This window comes from Mobula hypostoma, unplaced genomic scaffold (genome assembly GCF_963921235.1).
Source record: "Mobula hypostoma unplaced genomic scaffold, sMobHyp1.1 scaffold_53, whole genome shotgun sequence".
Lineage (NCBI taxonomy): Eukaryota > Metazoa > Chordata > Chondrichthyes > Myliobatiformes > Myliobatidae > Mobula > Mobula hypostoma.
In genome coordinates this window covers 85,256-102,671 of record NW_026948211.1, presented here as the reverse complement: position 1 = coordinate 102,671, position 17,416 = coordinate 85,256, and the positions used below count along the sequence as shown (strand labels likewise).

The 17,416-nt window shown below is 44.0% G+C and overlaps 1 protein-coding gene across 1 annotated transcript; it reads left to right on the top strand.

Moving 5' to 3' along the window:
- The first annotated feature begins 6,888 nt into the window (after positions 1 to 6,888).
- LOC134341865 (zinc finger protein 229-like) lies at positions 6,889 to 13,569 on the top strand. The gene is made up of 2 exons (XM_063039805.1): positions 6,889 to 6,988; positions 11,200 to 13,569. Exon 2 carries the CDS (start codon positions 11,608 to 11,610, stop codon positions 12,796 to 12,798), a length of 1,191 nt encoding a protein of 396 aa, XP_062895875.1. The 5' UTR covers positions 6,889 to 6,988; positions 11,200 to 11,607; the 3' UTR covers positions 12,799 to 13,569.
- Positions 13,570 to 17,416: the final 3,847 nt, after the last annotated feature.

Genomic DNA, 17,416 nt, shown 5'->3' with positions numbered 1-17,416 from the left:
AAGTTGTGGGTAAACCTAATCAGGTCACCCTAGTGGCCCCACTCCGGCCTATACCTGCATTCGGTGAACCCTTTTCCAAATTTTATTAAAGCTAAATATTAAAGCTAAAACTGTGGCAAAGGCTCCAAACAAGTTTTTTTACTTTATTTGGTTTGCCTAAAGAAATCCAGTCTGACCAAGGAAGTAATTTTACATCTGGATTATTCCAGCAGGTAGTTTATGAACTGGGAGCTAAACAAATTACATCGTCTGCGTACCATCCGGAATCACAAGAGGCTTTAGAAAGATTTCATTCTACCCTCAAAACAATGATTAAGACGTACTGTGTTGAAAATGGATAAGACTGGGATGAAGGAATACATTTGCTTTTGTTCACCATAAAGGCTGATTTATACTTGTGCGTTCGGGATATGCCGTATCCTACACCAAAGACCCAATTTAATTTTTGCATAGCCCTACGCCGTAGCGAGCATGCGTAGTTGTGTCTGCATCGCTCTGCATTTCACCACCAAAATGCAAGTTGGTGGGGTTTCTCTGACACTGTTGAGCTCCTTCGTGACAGACATGGACAGGGAAATGCATCTCAAATATTTTCCCATGTCGGCAGGTAGATTTGACGATTTGGTTCATTGTCTCCAACCATTTATTTTGCATCAGTGTACAGACATGGCAGAGAAAAGCAACCAGAAATGCGATGCTACCAAGCGGACCAATCACAGTTGTTGCGGTCTGCGTCGCCGCGACGCATGAGTTACTTTTTAGAGGAGGTGCACGTCACCCTACGGCGTAGGGTACAGCGTGGGTACGGCGTAGGGTACGTAGTGCCTATGGCGTACACTTGACGCACAAGTATAAATCAGGCTTAAGAGAGTTGGTACAGGAGTCACTGGGCTTTAGTCCATTTGAACTTGTATTTGGTCATAGAGTGAGGGGACCTTTGACCTTGTTAAAGGAACAGTGGATTGAGGGGGATGTACATGTTAACTTGTTAGACTATGTTTTGAAGTTCAAAACTAAACTATACCAAGCTTGTCGTCTAGCGAGACAAAACGTAAAGATTTCTCAAAACAAAATGAAGTGTTGGTTTGATAAGCAGACCAACACAAAAGAAAATACAAGGTGGGGGATAATGTGCTTGCCTTATCTCCAATGTTGACGATTCTACTTCAAGTGAAATTCAATGGACTGTATGAATTAGTCTCTCATATTAATGATGTGAATTATGTTATTAAAACACACGACTGACGTAAACTAACACAGGTGGTACACATCAATATGATAAAGCCTTATTCTGACAAGCAGGCACCATCGGTGAGTGTTGTCAAACATATCAATCTGACAACCCTGAGAATGAAACAATTGACTTGTCTGAAAGTTTACACAAGCCAAACATGGTCCCGGTTAGGCTAATGAACTCATCTTGTGGTTAAGTTTTGGGGTTTATTAAAGTTATTTAACGGGGAAATGGTGAATCCTATGATGAAGTGTGTGTGTAATAAATATATATATATATATATATATACATGAATGTATATGTGTATACATCTATGTATATGTGTATATATGTTATAGTATTTTTTAAAGATTCTTGTTTTGATGTGGACATCCAAGTTTTTTTTGTAAGTAAAAGCACCTCAATCTAAAACAATTGACTCATCTGAAACTTTTCACAAGCCAAACATGGTCCCAGTTAGGCTAATGAACTCGGTTGTTCTCGAAAACATTGACAACAAGTTGGCTCATCTGCAGCCAACGCAAGAACAACAGCTGAAGGAATTAACTCTGAAGTTTAAAGATTTATTTCCCGATGTTCCCAAGCAAACCATGGTCGCAGTACATGACGTAGATATTGGTCAAGCCAAACCGATTAAACAACACCCATATCGCTGAATGTAGAAAAGTGTAAATTGGCTGAGCAAGAAATTGAATATATGCTGGAAAATAGTATTATTAGGCCTTCAACATCAGATTGGAGCTCATCCTGTGTTATTGTGCCCAAACCTGATGGTAGTGTTAGATTTTGCACTGATTATAGGAAGGTAAATGCAGTAACAAAAACAGATGCCTGTCCTATCCCTAGGGTGGATGATTGCATCAATAGGATTGGAAAAGGTAATTTCTTACAAGGATTGATCTGTGAAAGTGTATTGATGTGTTCCATTGACGGACTGAGGTAGAGAAATTTCTGCATTTGTGACACCTTCTGGGTTGTATGAATACAATGTTTCACCATTTGGAATGAAATATGCTCCAGGAACATTCCAGAGAATGATTGATTCTGTAATTCAAGGGTTAGGACACACAGATGCCTATACTGATGACTTAGTCACAGGGAGTGACACTTGGGAAGAGCATATCTCTGTAGTAGAAAAGCTGTTTGACAGGCTCTCCAGGGCCAACCTTACAGTTGACTTAGCTAAGAGTGAATTTGGCCATGCCTCTGTGATCTATCTTGGCTGTGTTGTAGGTCAAGGCAAGTTGGCTCCTGTGCAGGCAAAATCCAGGCAATTTCTGAAGTTCCTATTCCGACTGTGTGACGAAGGCCCGTCACTGATTACAGACGTCTCATGGTACACTCGGTAAAACACTCAAAGGGTCATCCACACACATTATTCCCCTCTGTTATTGTGGTGAGTGCACGCATCACAATAAATCAACAGTCACAATTTTACACTCAACCCCAGCAGTAATAGGTATCAAAAAAGGAAACACACTATGTCACAGTTTTATTATCTCAGGTCAATTTATTCATATCGGGGTGGGGTTCTGAGTTGGATGATCAGCCATGATCATAATAAATGGCGGTGCAAGCTCGAAGGGCCGAATGGCCTACTCCTGCACCTATTTTCTATGTTTCTATATTCATCTTTCCAATAAGTGTTTTGCCGAAGTGTCATGATAATCTGACGTCTCGCTCCTCCACAGTCACTGGGTCTGAAACAGAGCTGCTGCATAGAGCTGTCTTATATAGAGGCAGTAGCAACCTGCACAGGTGTGCCGATGGTGGAGGATACCATCTTTACCTGGGACAAGGGTAATGTTACCTAATTACTCATCTTGTGGTAAAGTTTTGGGGTTTATACAAGTTATTTAACTGGGAAATAGTGAATCCTATGATGACGTATATGTGTTTATTGTGAGAACTGGTGGTAGAGTTTCAGATTGTGTGAAATGGAAGATAATTGAGTTAATTAACTTTTGGTTTGTCTCGGGGGATTGGCTTAGCAGTTGTAAGCCTTGGCTTTGGGTTCTTTTTTTGTTTAGTTTGGGGGTGGCTGTTAACTAGACAGGTGACAATTGCAAGCCGTATGTATATATATTGCATTTTTTTTAATTTCTTGTTTTGATGTGGACATCCAAGTTTTTGTTTTTCCACTATTTTTGTAAATAAAAGCACCTCAATCTATTTTTGCCACTCAAGCCATCTTGTTATTTTTCTTAGACAGTTGACGCACAGTTTTTGTGACAGACTGGTAAGAAGGCTCTTGGAAGGTTTCTGGGAATGGTTGGATATTATCGTAAGTTCTGGAAGAACTTTGCTGATATCACTCTTCCTCTGACTAATCTCCTGAAGAAGGGTGAAAAGTTTGTTTGGACTGAGCCTTGTCAGGAAGCATTTGATCGATTGAAAGTTGTTATTTGGGATTAGGCCAATCAATGTAGTGTTGTCAGCAAATTTAATTAACAGATTGGTGCTGTGGGTGGCGACACAAGTCATGGGTGCACAGAGAGTAAAGGAGGGGGCCAAGTAGACAACCCTGTGGGGCATGTGTGCTGAGGGTCAGAGAGACAGAGGTGAGGGAGCCCATTCTTACCACCTGCCAGCCATCTGACAGGAAGTCCAGGATCCAGCTGCACAAGGCAGGGTGAAGGCTGACATCTCTGAGCTTCTTGTCGATACTTCACGCTTTCGTATGGCTAAAGCTCTGCCCATGACTGCAAGGAACTGCAGAGAACTTTGGTCTCATCTGGAAACATCATAGAAACAAGCCTCCCCTCTGTGGACTCTTCCTACACTTCCCCTGCCTCGGGAAAGCAGGTCATGTACACAAAGATGCCCACAACTTTGGACATTATTGCTGCAAACCCAATCCCCCATCGGGGAAGAGATACAAAAGCCTTAAAACGCATACCACTAGGCTCATGGACGGCTTCCTGTTTGCGATTGTAAGCCAAATTAATGGTCTCCGGTCCAATAAAATGGACTCAACCTCACAATGTAACTCGACGTGACCCTGCCCCATATGTCTATCTGCACTGCACTTTCTCTGCAGCCATAATGCTTTGTTACAGTTATTGTTTTATCGTATATGAGCTCAATGTACTGTTGTAATGTATTGATCTGTGTGGATGGTAGGTCGAGCAAGATTTTCACTGTAGCTCAGTACCTGATAAGAATAAACAAATTCCCCATTTTAATTGTGTGGAAATATTAGACAGACTGAGCTTCTGCTCTGGAACCACAGAAGGAAACTTAACTGTTGTCATTTCTGAGGAATGCAAATAAATAGAAAAGGCTTCAAACTCACATTACGATCTGTGGTAACTAGGATCAGGTGACCGGTGGTGGGTCTCCCAGACCAATTTCAGAATCAGGTTTAATAGCACCGGCAGATGTCATGTAATTTGTTGTCTCTATGTCAGCAGTAGAACCTAATTTGTAACAACAGATTTTAACCATTGTGATTTAAAATAAGAATATACATATCAAATAGTTAAATTATGTAAGTAGTACAAAATAAGAATTTTAAAAATGTAATACTGTAAGCTATTTTAATTGTGTGGAACTATTTGACTGAATGGGTTGTGGCTTTGGAAATTCTGGAGTGAAGCTGAACTAAACTGTACTAAACTATAACTAAACTTATGAAAAGCTCAGATAAATACAAAAGGCTAAATTCTCACATAAATGAGTCCTACAGCCAGAAACATTGGCTGCTCTTCAGCAGATAAAAACAGTGGAATGAGGCCTAGTCCCAGTGGTTATGGGCAAAGGCCTGGGACGAGGTGAGAGTAAGCGTTCAGCACGGACTAGAAGGGCTGAGATGGCCTGTTTCCACGCTGCAATTGTTATATGGTTATATGCTGAAAATATTGCAGAATAAAACATTGTCCACCCACAACGAGAGGATGTGATGGATCCGGATCTCAGTGCCTTGTCTGAACGGGTGAAAGATGAAGCTACATGGACACGTAGAACAGTGACCGGCAGATGCTGCAGATCTGTGGAAAAATGTGAACAGGAAACAGGATCACCTGATGGGTGGAGAGTCTCCCATCTGATCCGGTGACTCTGCTCCTCGCCCCTCACACGTTGTCCAACCCATCCGCCGCGTTTCCCACATCATTCCATATTTACACCTATTTTTACCTTTTCCCTCCATATTTTCCCTGTCCCTTTCCTTCCACCCCCAGGTCACCAAGTCACAGGCTCGATTCCCATCCCGGTCCAACACACAATTCAGACCCAAAACATTTAAATCCGTTCATGTGTATAAACACTAATTTCTATTCACATTTCTCCAGCCTCACTGGACAGGAACACTGAAACATCAAGTGAGAAACAGCAGGAGGTGGCCATTCAGCCCCTCTAACCATCAACAAGATGATGGCTGCTCTCCCATCTCAGCCACATGTTTCTGCCCGATCCTCATTTCCTCGACCCCTTCAGTCTCCACACATCTGCTGACCTCTGTTTTATGTCAGGACGATCACTGAGCCTTCACCGCCCTCTGTGGTGGGGATTTACAGACATTCACCACCCTCGGAGTGGAGACATTTCCTCTCATTTCAGTCCCGGACAATCCACCCCCTTTTTCAGAGACTGGGATTCCTGGTTCAGCCGGTAATGATATTGTGCATTTCAATGTGTTCACCTCTCAGTCCTCGATTCTCCAAATGAAAGGGTTATCACATTTGATCTTTCTTCATATGATGACCCCACCACTCCAGGGATCAGTCTGGTGAATGTTCATTGCACTCTCTATAACAAATACTCTCCAACCTCTTTGTTAATCCTCTATGGAATTAATTTCCATCTTCTGCAGCCCCGTGTTGCCCCAACCACTCACCTCCCACCCCCGTCACTATTTCCACCTTCCCACCTCCCCCTCACCTGGATCCACCTCTCACTCCCCAGCTCTTGCCCCATCCCCACCCCTCACCTCTTTTCTCTGACTATTTCCCGTCCACTCTCAGTCCAGAGGGAGGGTCTCGGCCCGAAATGTTGACGGTCCATTTCCCTCCACAGATGCTGCCCGACCCACTGAGTTCCTCCGGCAGTTTGTTCTTTGGTCTGTATGACCCGTGTTAGTGTGGGGAGCGGGATTTTACACCATATTCCCGGTACAGTCTCAACAAAACACAAATAATTGTCACTTTGCCCGGACCATTGGCCCCGCTTGCAGGGCAACAGTCTGCCGGTGTTTGCCCCCCAATGTGGTGAATCCCTCTGCTCGCCACCACCGTGGGCTCAGACATTTCCACAGATGAGCCCCTCCTGTCCCCACCGGGACAAACATCCTGTCCGCCCCCTCTCTCACCGTCTTCATCCTTTCAATAAAATCCCCCTCTCCCTCCCCGGGGAACCGGCATCAAACCGACGGGCCGAGCGGTCTCCTCCTACCTCTCAGCGACACATCAGACTCCGGCCGCAGGAGACGCTTCACAAACGCCCCAACTTCCCTCCGAGGGAAATGGAAATAAATCAGAAAGCGGACATTTACTTTGACGGTTGTCCCGCCGTGACGGAAAGTTCGGGAGACGGTGTCAGCGGGGGTAACGCCCTCTCGGCTGGTCCGCCTTCGCTATTGGTTGGAAGCAGTGATTGACATCGCTTCGCACCAATGGGAATAGCGCAGCGCGTGAAACCTCTGTTGACAGCGGTGGGGGAGGAGCTGGTCACGTGATTAGTAGCCCAGCCGTTAAACCGACCAAGCTCGAGCTCACCAGCGCGCGGTGCACAAAAGGCCCCGGATGATCGGTTGAGGTAAGAAGGGATCTCCGGGTTGGGGGTCTCACCGGGCGGGCGTTTTCAACACCGACTTCGGGTAGTTGCTGTGAGCTCCGGACTCCGTGACCCGCAATCCCGGGACAGTCCTGCTCTCTTCCCTCTCTCTCAGCCCCACCATCCGTACACGGGCCCCGGGGAGCTTCCGGCTGATGAGGGAATGGGAACCGATGGATCTCTCAGACAGAGCTGAGCTCCAGCTGTCTAAATGCAAGGATCGGGAACTCGGAGAAAGGGAACAAAATCTTTTACATCAGCTGTTGAGAAAATCACCTTTGTTCTGCCTCCAGTCACAAACAAGAGAAAATCTGCAGATGCTGGAAATCCAAGCAACACACACAAATTGCTGGAGGAACTCAGCATTAGTACTCTTTTCCATAGATGCTGCCTGGCCTGCTGAGTTCCTCCAGCATTTTGTGTCTGTTGCTTGTTCTACCCCCTCTTGTTCTGGACTTTTCTACCCGTGAGAATATGTTTTGTCCCATTCTCTCTGGGTACATAATGATATCAAACAGCTTTGCCCTGGGCAACAAGTAGCTTTCACATCACAAATGTGCCAGACTCCAATGAGACAGACTACTGCCCTTCCCTTCATATTCATTGGCATTGCCATCACTGAGTTCACCAGCATCAGTCACCCGGGGGAGGGTTCAGGGGAAATATTTATGTACAATACAGAAACTGGTGTTACCTGTGTGTATTGTGGTGATGTAAAAGTTGCTGGAGAATTTGAAAGTGAGAAGAAGTGGAGTGATAGTTGGAAATCTGACTTTTTAAAGTGTAATGTAGCAAGTAAACCACATATAAACAATGTGCAAAAGCTCTGGTAAGAAAATCCTCCATTAACCTTTACAGGCCTGCTATATATTCTGTGCGAGAGTGCAGAAGAACTTGATCAAACCCAGAGGAGATCAAAGTTCTTATTGACAGTGATTTGCTAGCTGGAGAATTTGCAAGTGGGAAGAAGTGGAGTGATATTTGGAAATCTTGACTTTTTAAAGCATAATTTAGCAAGCAAGTGACATATGGATGATGTGCAAAAGCTCTGGTGAGAAAATCCTTCATTACCCGTAACAGGCCTGCTGCATAGGTTGTGTGAGAGTGCAGATGAATTCGATCAAACCCAGAGGACATCAAAGCTCTTATCGACAGTGATTTGCTAGCCGTTAAAATGAATATCTCTCTATATAAAATTCACTGTGCACATGTTGTCACTGTGTAAAAAAATGGACAGTACAAGATTTATGTGCACACTGGTCATTACAAATTTGAGGAGAGATTGGTGGGAAGGTGGGGAGACCTCCAGTGTCCCAGATGCCTTCACCCACAAGATGTACATCCAGCTGCAGCTTGTAACCCTGCACTTTATGGAGTTGGTACTTGAAATGGATGAATTCCAGATCATCCAGGAGTTGGAGGAGGTGATAGATATGACATGAAGAGAGGTGAGATGCACCCAAGGTGCGGGACACAGGAAACTGGGTGAGAGTCAGGAAGGAGAATGAGGTTAAATAGCCATCACAGAGTGCTCTTGTTGCTATCGCACAACAATGTGCAATGTTTAATTTATAGTAATTTATAATAAATAGTTTGTACATAGGACAGTCAATAGAACATAGAAATTCACTTGTATCAGCATGAATTAATCAGTCTGATGGCCTGGTGGAAGATGATGTCCCGGAGCCTGTTGGTCCTTTTGCTGTGGTACCGTTTCCTGGATGGGAGCAGCAGGAACAGTTTGTGGTTGTGGTGAATTTGGTCCCCAATATCCTTTGGGCCCTTTTTACACACCTGTCTCCGTAAATGTCCTGAATAGTGGGAAGTTCACATCTACAGATGGGCTGGGCTGTCCGCACCACTCTCTGCAGGTTCCTGTGATTAAGGGAAGTACAGTTCCTGTACCAGGCAGTGATGCAGCCAGTCAGGATGCTCACAATTGTGTCCCTGTAGAAAGTTCTTAGGATTTGTGGCCCATCCCAAACTTCTTCAACCATCTGAGGTGAAAAAGGTGCTGTTGTGCTTTTCTCACAACACAGCCGGTATGTACAGACCATGTGAGATCCTCGGTGATGTTTATGCTGAGGAACTTAAAGTTATTCACCCTCTCAACCCCAGATCCATTGATGTCAACAGGGGTTAGCCTGTCTCCATTCCTCCTGTCGTCCACAATCAGCTCCTTTGTTTTTGTGACAATGAGGGAGAGTTTGTTTTCTTGACACCCGTCAGATGTTGTTCAGACTTCAGATAGAGTCAGCAATCAAATGGTTGAGCATGGTGAGATGAATGTGCTGAGCTGTGTATATCACAATGCAAGAAGCATCGTAGGAAAGCCAGATGAGCTCAGGACAGGGAATTATGATATTGTAGCCATTACTGGGATTTGGTTGCATCCAACAGTCTGAGGGATTTAGAGGAACAAATTTGTAGAGAGATCACAGACTATTCCAAGAAACAAAGGTTGATTCAGTAAGTGATTTTAACTTTCCATATATTGACTGGGACTCCCATACTGTAAAAGAACTAGATGGGGTAGAGTTTGTCAAATGTGCCCTTAATCAGTACGTAAAATTCCTGATGTAGAAGTGTGCAATGAGCTGTTACGAAATGATCCAGGGCTGGTGACAGAAATTAGTGATCATAATACCATGAAATTCAAAGTAAGTATAGAAAAAGAGAGGTCTGGACCATGGGTTGAGATTCTAAATTGGAGAAAGGTCAATTTTGATGGTGTCAGAAAGGATCTGGACAGGCTGTTTTCTGGCAAAGGAGCACTTGGTAAGTGGGAGGCCTTCAGAAGTGGAATTTTGAATGTGTAGAGTTTGTATGTGCTTGCCAAAATAAAAGTTGAAAGGTAACTGGTGCAGGGAACCTTGGTCTTCAACAGATATTGACGCCCCGGATAATTTGTTCTTCTAAATGCCTCAGACTGTTGGGTGCTACCAAGACTCTTTAATGACTACAATATCATAATTCCACACCCTCAGCTCATCTGACTTTGTTTTCAGTCATCTTCTGTTGGTTTCTAAAAGCTTCCCAATAGTTTTTGCTCTTTTGTTTGCCCTCTCTTTGTCTTTTATGTTGGCTTTGGCTTCTCATTTCAGCCATGGTCGTGTCCTCCTGCGTTTCCAATGCTTCCACTTCTTTGGGATGTATCGATCACCCAGCTCCTGAATTATTCCCAGAAACTCCAGCCATTGCTGCTCCGTTGTCACTCCTACCTTTTCCCTTCCAAACAAGTTTGGCCAGCTTCTCTGTCATAGAAACATGGAGACGTTCAGTATGGAGACAGGGTATTTGGCCCATCTGGTCAATGTCGAAAAAACATTTAAGCTGTCTAATGCAACTACCTGCACCGGGACCATCGCCCTCCATACCCCTACCATCCAGGCTCCCATCCAAACTTCTTTTACATGGTGAAACTGAGGTCATGTTCACCACTTCTGCTGGCATCTCATTACACACTCTCACGACCATTTCAGTAAAGAGCTTTTCCAAATGTTCCTGTTAAATTTTCACCTTCTCCACTTACCCATGACCTCTGATTGTCATCCCACCCAACCTCAGTGGAAAAAGCTGCTTGCATTTACCCTATGCATACCCTCATAATTTTGTATACTTCTAACAAATCCTCAAAGCAATGTATAATTTCTTTGTTTATGTTTAGACCCTTTTTTAGATGTATAAAATGATGAGGGGCATTGATCATGTGGGTAGCCAGAGGATTCTTTTCCAGGGCTGAAATGGCTAACACAAGAGGACATAGTTTTAAGGGGCTTGGAAATAGATACCGAGGGGATGTCAGGGGTAAGTTTTTTACACAGAGAGTGGTGGGTGCGTGGAATGCACTGCTGGCTATTTGTGTGAGAGTGTTTCAGTTACTGTGGGGCCAGGAACCCATGCAGCTCAGTGGGAACAGGGAATAATACCAATGGAGAGAGTCAAACTGAGCCAGGTCACAGATTGGAGACGGCAGAAATGCCCCATTCTTATAGAGACAGGAAGAGCATCAGAGAATTTAATGGTCATTCCTGATACCAGCACTGTGCCCAGTTAGAAGATGATTTCTCTCTCCAACTTGGGCTGAACTTCACTGTAACAGTGTGATACCAGATCACACCTTGACAACTCAAGAGATCTCATCTGAAGTGTTGTCCTACACCCATTGATAGATTTTGTATATCTTTTTACAGGTTAAAAATGACAAGGAATTTGTCGATGGGAATCTTGAACACAACACACCAGTTTTGCTGTCTCTGTCCATGTATTTAAGAAGTGGAGCAAGGGATTCACTCGATCATCCTTCCTGCTCAGACTGTGGGGAGGGATTCACTTGATCATCAGACTGACTGGCATTCCCGTCATTTTACACAGGTGGGAACCCATTGATCTGCTCAGACAGTGGGAATGGATTCACTCGGTCATCTCAACTGAAGGTACATCAGGAAGTTCACACTGTGACAAGGCTATTCACCTGTTCTGTATGTGAGAAGGGATTCTGTCGGTCTTCCCACCTATGGGCACACCAATTAGTTCACACTGGGCAGATGCTGGTCATCTGCTGAATTTGTGGGGAAGGATTCACACGGTCATCTAACGTAATGACAGATCAGCGAGTTCACACAGGGGAGAAGCCATTCATCTGCTCGGACTGTGGGAAGGGATTCACTTGCTCATCTAAGCTGAAGGTACATCAGAGAGTTCACACTGGAGAGAGACCATTCACCTGCTCAGACTGCAGGAAGGGATTCACTCAGTCATCCCAACTGAAAGTACATCAGCGACTTCACACTGGAGAGCGGCCGTTCACCTGCTCAGACTGTGGGAAGGGATTCACTTGCTCATCCCAACTGAAGGTACATCAGCGAGTTCACACTGGGGAGAGGCCATTCACCTGCTCAGACTGCAGGAAGGGATTTACTCGGTCAACCGACCTACTGGTACACCAGCGAGTTCACACTGGGGAGAGGCCATTCACCTGCTCAGACTGCGGGAAGGGATTCACTCGCTCATCCCAACTGAAGGTACATCAGCGAGTTCACACTGGGGAGAGGCCATTCGCCTGTTCAGAGTGTGGGAAGGGATTCACACAGTTAGCTAACCTACAAGAACACCGGTCAGTTCACACTGGGAAGCGGCCGTTCACCTGCACAGTGTGTGGGAAGCGATTCACTCGTTCATCTGATCTACAGATACACCAGCGAGTTCATACTGGGGAGAAACCATTCACTTGCTCAGTCTGTGGGAAGGGATTCACTTGGTCATCTCTTCTAGAGATACACCAGCGAGTTCACACTGGGGTGAGACCATTCACCTGCTCAGACTGTGGGAAGGGATTCACTTGCTCATCCCAACTGAAGGTACATCAGCGAGTTCACACTGGGGAGAGGCCATTCACCTGCTCAGACTGTGGGAAGGGATTCACTTTGTCATCTCACCTACTGAGACACCAGTCAGTTCACACTGGGGAGAGGCCGTTTACCTGCTCAGTCTGTGGGAAGGAATTCACTCGGTCATCTCAACTACAGAGACACCAGTCAGTTCACACTGGGGAGAGGCCATTCACCTGCTCAGTGTGTGGGAAGGGATTCACTCAGTCATCTCATCTGCAGAGACACCAGCGAGTTCACAGCAGGTGGAGGCCGATCACCTTCTCAGATTGTGGGAAGGGATTCACTCGGTCATCTTGCCCACTGACACACCGGTCAGTTCACACTAGGGAGAGGCCATTCACCTGCTCAGACTTTGGAAAGAGATTCTGTCAGCTAAATCAACCAAATGTGCATCATTGAGTTCACACTGGGGAGAGGCCGTTCACCTGCTGTGAACGTGGGAAGCGATTCACTCAGTCATCTAACCTTATGAAACTTTCGCTTCGGCTAGCAGCTTAATATAGGGGGTGGTAGCCCCCCAGCCCGGCCAAACTTAAGAAATCTCGTTTGGGTGGATGCTTCTTGATGTGTCTCCTGTTACAAATCAGTACCCCGAAATAACAAACAGTACACAATATGCAATTAAATAATTGAGCTTTATAATTCTTACTTTGACTATAGGGTTAGGAAAGAAAACAAAAAAAAAAGAAGAAAAAGGGCCCACTCTCTCCATTTGCGTCTTCTCATCTCTCCCCAGCAAAATACAGCGAAAATCTCTCTTCCAGACTCACAAGAAAGAACAACATTTCTGCCATTGGATAGCCCCGCACTCCAAAACCCTGTTATGTCGATTCGTAACCTAATCATTGCTGCTACAGAGAAACCGTTACCTCAGCAGTGATACATTACAGAGAGGCCATTACGTGAGCAGTGAAACCTTACAGCATGTTATACTTGTGACATACTGCCGGGTTCACACTGGGGAGAAAGTTTCAATAAGCTGCATGCTAGATATTTGTCTGTCGCCATTGTTGAATGCAATTTCGAGAGTGACTGTCGGTGGTGAACTCTGCAATTATTGCTGCTGCTCACCACACCCAGTTCTGCACCCTGGTCACTGGGCATGGGAGGAGTTTCTTCTGCTGCACATTCACCTTTAATGGGACTGGAATTTAATATTCTGGATCTTAGACAAATAAATCAGTTCTGTTTTAAACTTTGTCTTGGGTACTTAGTGAATTTATAACACAATTAGTGTACTGTAGAGAGTCAAATCAGGCTGGCTGGACACTGCCAGTGATTCAGTTCCATGACAGTCCTTTTAAATCCTCCCCTGTCATTCACCTCTCACTCTCTCTGTGATGATGGGTTCCAAACAGTCATCACTCTGAGGGATTTTTTTTTTATTAAGTGCAATTGTGAACAATAGCCAGATCAGAAATGCTGATCAAGTCAACTAGTTCCCAAAGAGAACTCTGATAGGCCAGTCAGAAGGTTCACTGCTGCTCAGCGATAGAATACAAAAAAAAATCATATGTACAGGTAAGAGAAATTAAAAATAGTAGAAATACTGGAGTCATGATGATCATGATGAAATCTGCTGGAGAGAGACATTTATACACATGCTGCCCTCCATAATTCAAAGAGATTGAAGGATAAGGTTGCAGGGTGACAGAATGTAACAGGAGCACTTGGAACTAAAAACTAATCCCCACTGGGAGGAAACAGCACCTGTTCTTTCCGCACTGTTCCCCAGCAGTTTAAGGACTAAGTCCAGCCGGAAGATAACTCACAAGTGCTCTTGAAAGTCAAGTATTAACCCTACTTGCCAACAACCAAGCATTGCCATCCTGGTCCCCTTCATGATAGCTTATGAAGAAGCATATGACTTCCACCCCAGAGATGATAGGTGTTTGTGCACTTGACTCTTGAAGGCTTGGAACCCATCATTGCAGATGTTTCCAACCACAGCATCTGGAAGGCTGTTCCAAATTCTGATAGCACAGTGAAGGAAGCTTCTATCCAGTGTGTGGCTTCTCGCATCAGGCATAGAAACAGCCTGAGCAGGCATAGACAAACTTGATTGTCTGGTACGCCGTCTCTCATAAGATGAAGGCAGCATGGCGTGAGGGTCTGCAGGGCTGTGGCTGGCGTGCATTTTGTATATTCTGCATTGTGCATTTTCATCTACACCTATAATCCTGGGAGCCTTTCTCTGAATGGAATCAAGCTGGCTGAGGGAACTCTGTGAGGCATTCATCCATGATACTTTGTACCTGGGCTTTGTAAACCGTGGCTCTGCCCTCTTTGTCTAATTTGGATGCTACTTTCCACAGAGCTCCAAGCCTTTGTCCAGCCATGTATGACATAGTGGAAACGTGTTTATCCCATACCAACGTGCTGTCAATATTGACACCAAGGATTTTGCAGTTCCCAAAATACAGGTCGGGGTTAGATGGATTTCTCTTCCTAGACATCACCAACCCTTGCACTCAGTAGGCTCAAAGGTGATATTCCAGTCGTCTGCCCAGGCTTTCATCCTGTCAAGATCCCTATTCAGGCCTGCTGTCACTGTATTACTCTCTCCTGCTCTAATTGAAGAGGCTTCCCTTGAATTCTCTGCAGATGGAGCAGGGTCAGAAACCAGAGGTGGGTCTGCACAGGGCAGAGTTTGGGGCTCTGGATGATGGTCGGGGAAAGAATGTATGATGAGGAGAAGGGAATCAGCAGCGGGACTTGGCAATGAATGACAGAGTAGCAACATTTGGAAGCTGACTGGCAGAGAAAGTCTTTCGGTTTTCTGACTGATGACACAAACAATACCCATGGTGATGTGCTCCACTGATTGAGGAACATCTGTTGGTTGGGAATGGTTTTATCTATCGAGGGAGTTGTTCCATCTTGTATTGATGATCACATAATTGATAATATTTTGACTGTAAAACTGGATCAGGCTTGAATTTATGGTGCCTTGAATGTGATAGAGGGCATTCATGGTTTGTATTTTAAAGCAAGATTTTGGTGAATGATATATGCCACTTGATTGTACCTTTGTAAGTAATCAGTTTGAGTTAAACTGCTACAGGATTGTGTCTGGTTTCTCTTGGCATTTTCTGCACTTACTGCTTAGTGAAATATAAGCATCTTAATGAAGAATTCCACCATATTATGGTCACTCTTACCCAAGGGGCCTCTCACGACAAGGTTAATAATTAACCCTTCCTCATTGCTCAAAACCCAGTCTAGAATAGCCTGCTCTCTAGTTGGTTCCTCGTCATGTTGGTTCAGAAAACCATCCCGCATACATTCCAAGAAATCCTCTTCCTCAGCACCTTTACCAATTTGGTTCCCCCAATCTACATGTAGATTGAAGTCACCCATTATAACTGCTGTTCCTTTATTGCACACATTTCTAATTTCCTGTTTAATACCATCCCCGACCTCACTACTACTGTTAGGTGGCCTGTACACAACTCCCACCAGCGTTTTCTGCCCCTTAGTGTTACGCAGCTCTACCCATATCGATTCCACATCTTCCCGGCTTATGCACTTCCTTTCTATTGCGTTAATCTCCTCTTTAACCAGCAACACCACCCCACCTCCTTTTCTTTCATGTCTATCCCTCCTGAATATTGAATAACCCTGAATGTTGAGCTCCCATCCTTGGTCACCCTGGAGCCATGTCTCTGTGTTCCCAACTATATCATAATCATTAATAACAATCTGCACTTTCAATTCATCCACCTTGTTACGAATGCTCCTTGCATTGACACACAAAGCCTTCAGGCGCTCTTTTACAATTCTCTTAGCCCTTATACAATTATGTTGAAAAGTGACGATCTCTTGAAATCAGTATTTATAACTGCCACAAATTCCTAGAATCATTGACAGCGAAAATTACAGAACAATCAGTCTTATAAGTCACATAATAAAGATTTTGTTGAGAATTGTTCTGAGTCGAATTAAAAACAAATTAAGACAGAAAATTCTAAACTGCAATATGGGTTTATTGAGGATAGAGGAAATAGGAACACAATTTTCATACTATGAATGCTTTCTGAAAGGGCAGTTGAATATGAAAATGATGTCTTTTTATGTTTTATCGTTTTCACTAAAGCATTCGACAAAATGAAAGATAATAAAATATTTCAAATTCTCGCTAAACTAAACACTGACTGAAGGGACCAACAACTGTTTCAAAATTTATATTGGAATCAAACAGCGGAGTAAAAATTGATGATAATATAAGCAGTTGGACTAAGATTAAAAGGGCAGTTAGACAGGGATGCGTTGCCTCACCGGAAATATTTAATATCTATAATGAAGTGATTCTCAGAAAAATAGAAGACATAGATGGGATAAAAATTGGAGGTGTTAACATCAGCAATATAAGAGATGTAGACGATACTACCCTAACAGCAAGTGCTGCAGAAGACCTACAAATCCTCCTAGACAAATTAATACAAACAAGTGCAGATCTTGGTCTAACCATCAACTGTAAAAAAACAAATGTATGGTAAAATCAAAACAACAGGATACCCCCGACTGCCAATTATACATCGGTAACCAAGAGATTGAACAAAAGACCGGCTTTAATTACCTTGGTAGCTTTATATCACAAGATGCTGGAACTAAAGTGGAAATAATAAAAAGAAGAATTGCCATTGCCAAAACCAGCTTCCAAAAAATGAAATACATTTTTACTAACAGATACACTTCTCTGACAACAAGGCTTAGGCTACTAAAATGTTGCATGTGGTCAATCTTGCTGTATGCTTCCGAAACACGGACTATAACACCAGAACTCTAAAGAAACTTAGAAGCAACAGAAATATGGTTTCTTAGAAGAATGCTGAAAATATCATGTAGGGATATGGTAACTAATGAGACAGTACTCCAACGTGACCATACGGAAAGATCTTTAATGAGAACATTAAATGAGAGGAAACTTAAATTCCTGGGCAATGTCTACAGAAAGGGAGAAATAGAATGTCTTACATTACACGACCGTATGCTAGGGAAACGCGGAAGAGGAAGG

Excerpts from the sequence above, each read along its gene's own strand:
- LOC134341865 (XM_063039805.1), top strand. The coding sequence starts at position 11,608 with ATGACAGATCAGCGAGTTCACACAGGGGAGAAGCCATTCATCTGCTCG.